The sequence below is a fragment of the Penaeus japonicus genome, unplaced genomic scaffold, assembly GCF_977035675.1.
Source record: "Penaeus japonicus unplaced genomic scaffold, GWHDUDI00000001_assembly GWHDUDI00000002, whole genome shotgun sequence".
NCBI lineage: Eukaryota > Metazoa > Arthropoda > Malacostraca > Decapoda > Penaeidae > Penaeus > Penaeus japonicus.
In genome coordinates this window covers 28,925,181-28,927,496 of record NW_028234404.1, presented here as the reverse complement: position 1 = coordinate 28,927,496, position 2,316 = coordinate 28,925,181, and the positions used below count along the sequence as shown (strand labels likewise).

The 2,316-nt window shown below is 35.2% G+C and overlaps 1 protein-coding gene across 1 annotated transcript in view; it reads right to left on the bottom strand.

Moving 5' to 3' along the window:
* Positions 1-1,635: 1,635 nt before the first annotated feature.
* LOC122243043 (macrophage mannose receptor 1) overlaps positions 1,636-2,316 on the bottom strand; it is a 2,145-nt gene continuing 1,464 nt past the window's right edge. Inside the window, exons 6-8 of the mRNA XM_043000506.2 lie at positions 2,238-2,316; positions 1,922-2,047; positions 1,636-1,797 (exon numbers count right to left, since the gene is read on the bottom strand). The exon at positions 2,238-2,316 is cut by the window's right edge and continues 15 nt beyond it. Coding sequence (XP_042856440.2) covers positions 1,770-1,797; positions 1,922-2,047; positions 2,238-2,316 — 233 coding nt within the window. The 3' untranslated portion in view covers positions 1,636-1,769. The remainder of the gene's footprint in view (positions 1,798-1,921; positions 2,048-2,237) is intronic.

Here is a 2,316-nt window from a genome sequence, read left to right as displayed (position 1 = left end):
GTTCATTCCCTATTTTAATCCCTCTCTCCTTCCAATCTAACTTCTTGAATACTTCCTCCAAGCAAGCTGTAAATAGCTTCGGTGAGATGGTGTCGCCCTGCCTAACACCCTTTTTTATTGGTATTTTATTGGTTTCTGCGTGGATTTTGATGGTCGCTGTACCATCTCTATATATATCCTCTAGTAATCTGCAGTATATTTCCTCTACTCCTTGTTTACGAATTGCATCTAGTACTGCAGATATCTGTACCGAATCGAATGCCTTTTCATAATCTACGAATGCCATACATAGGGGCTTCTTATATTCGTTTGTTTTCTCTTTTATTTGTGCTAGTGTGTGGATATGGTCTGTAGTTGAGAATCCGCTGCGGAACCCTGCCTGTTCCCTGGGTTGTTTTGAATCTAATGTATCGGTGATACGGGCTGTGATGATTTTTGTGAACAGTTTATAGATTACTGAAAGGAGGCTTATAGGTCGGTAATTCTTTAAGTCTTTTGTGTCTCCCTTTTTATGTATCAAAATTATTATTGCGTTTTTCCAGGCCTTCGGGGTTTTACCGACGCTTAGGCATCTGTTATAAAGACTGGCCAGTTTTACTGCCGCAATCTCTCCTGCATCTTGAATAAGATCTACACTAATGCCGTCTTCTCCTGGTGTTTTTCCTCTTTTCATGCTTTTTAGTGACCTATTTACTTCCTCTACCGTGATGTTTGGAACGTCTCCAATTGTTGTGTTTGTCTCCGTATGTGGTTGATCGTTTGAGTGGTATAAGTCGCGATAAAAGTCTTCTATTACTTTGATAATTTCATTTTTATTGTATGTCACCTCTCCGTTGGGTTTCTTTACTGCATACATTTGGTTTTTCCCTATTCCAAGCCTCCTCTTTGTTGCCTTAAGGTTGGTGCCGGCAAGCAGAGTTTCGTTTATTTTTCGTATGTTACATTTGCGTACATCCTCTTTCTTCTTCTTGTTTATAGTCTTAGTCAGCTCTGCTGATTCTATCTTGTCTCTAATTGATGTTATTTTCATGTCCCTACGCTGTTTCATAAGCTCCTTTGTCTCTACCGAATGCTTACTGAACTTTTCTTTTTCGTATTTACCCCCTCATTTATATATATATATATATATATATATATATATATATATATATATATATATATATATATGTATATATGTATATATATATACACTCATATGTAAACATATATATAAATATAATCTCATATATATATATATATATATATATATATATATATATATATATATATATATATATATATATATATATATATATATATATATATATATATATGTACATATATATATATATATATATATGTACATATATATATATATATATATATATATATATATATATATATATATATATATATATATATATATACATATTGTTTGACGTAGTCTTCCTCGATATGGCACTAAACTGGAAAGTTATTTCACATATACCAAAACCCTGTATGAGCATATTCGCATCTGTAAAATATAAAATATGTAAAATATAAAAATAAGTAGACGTTGACGTAAATTCCGCGCCGTTTTCGAGTATGGAGAAATAATTCGTATTATATCTAATATACATATTCAGTTATAAACATACGGATAAAAGAAAAATCTTCTGTGGATGCTCTATTCAATTTATTGCTTATACCGTACAGTGAAATAGCCAAAAAGAGTTTAATTAATACATGTATCCGGATGTAGAAGACTAATATGTTTCCTTAACGGAACTTAGGATGATACATCGGCGTTACTCGGCAGGTCGTTCGCACACAAACCTAGAGCAAGAAGTTGGGCTTGTGTTACCAATAAGAAATGAGGGGCAGAGACGTACACGTTCGTTCGTGTGTATGAACTAAAATTGCAAAGCTACGTTATAACAGTTAAAGAAGGGTTACTCACGCCCTAGGAGCTGGGCAAAGCTCATCGTTCCAGCGGTAGTCGTAGTCCTTCTTCATCTCGACACAGTCCTCGCCCACGCCCAGTGTCAAGTACATGTAGAAGTTGTTGGGCTCCCCTTCCTGCCAGCTAAGTTACGGCAGTGGGTTACTCACTCAGAAAGCAAATCAAATTTGACTGAGAATAGAACGAGCATTTAAGTAATGAAATGACAGTTTAAAATGCAACAAAGGAAATACACCAACTCCTTAGATGGATGGAAATGAATGATACTCATTTGCAAGCAAACTTACCTGTCGTAGTTAGTGAGAGTCCTTACCTGTTATACTCAAAGGGACTACCGTCCTCCCAAGCAAACTCTCCTTCAGTTTCCTGATCGCTGAGACCAATCCAGGCGC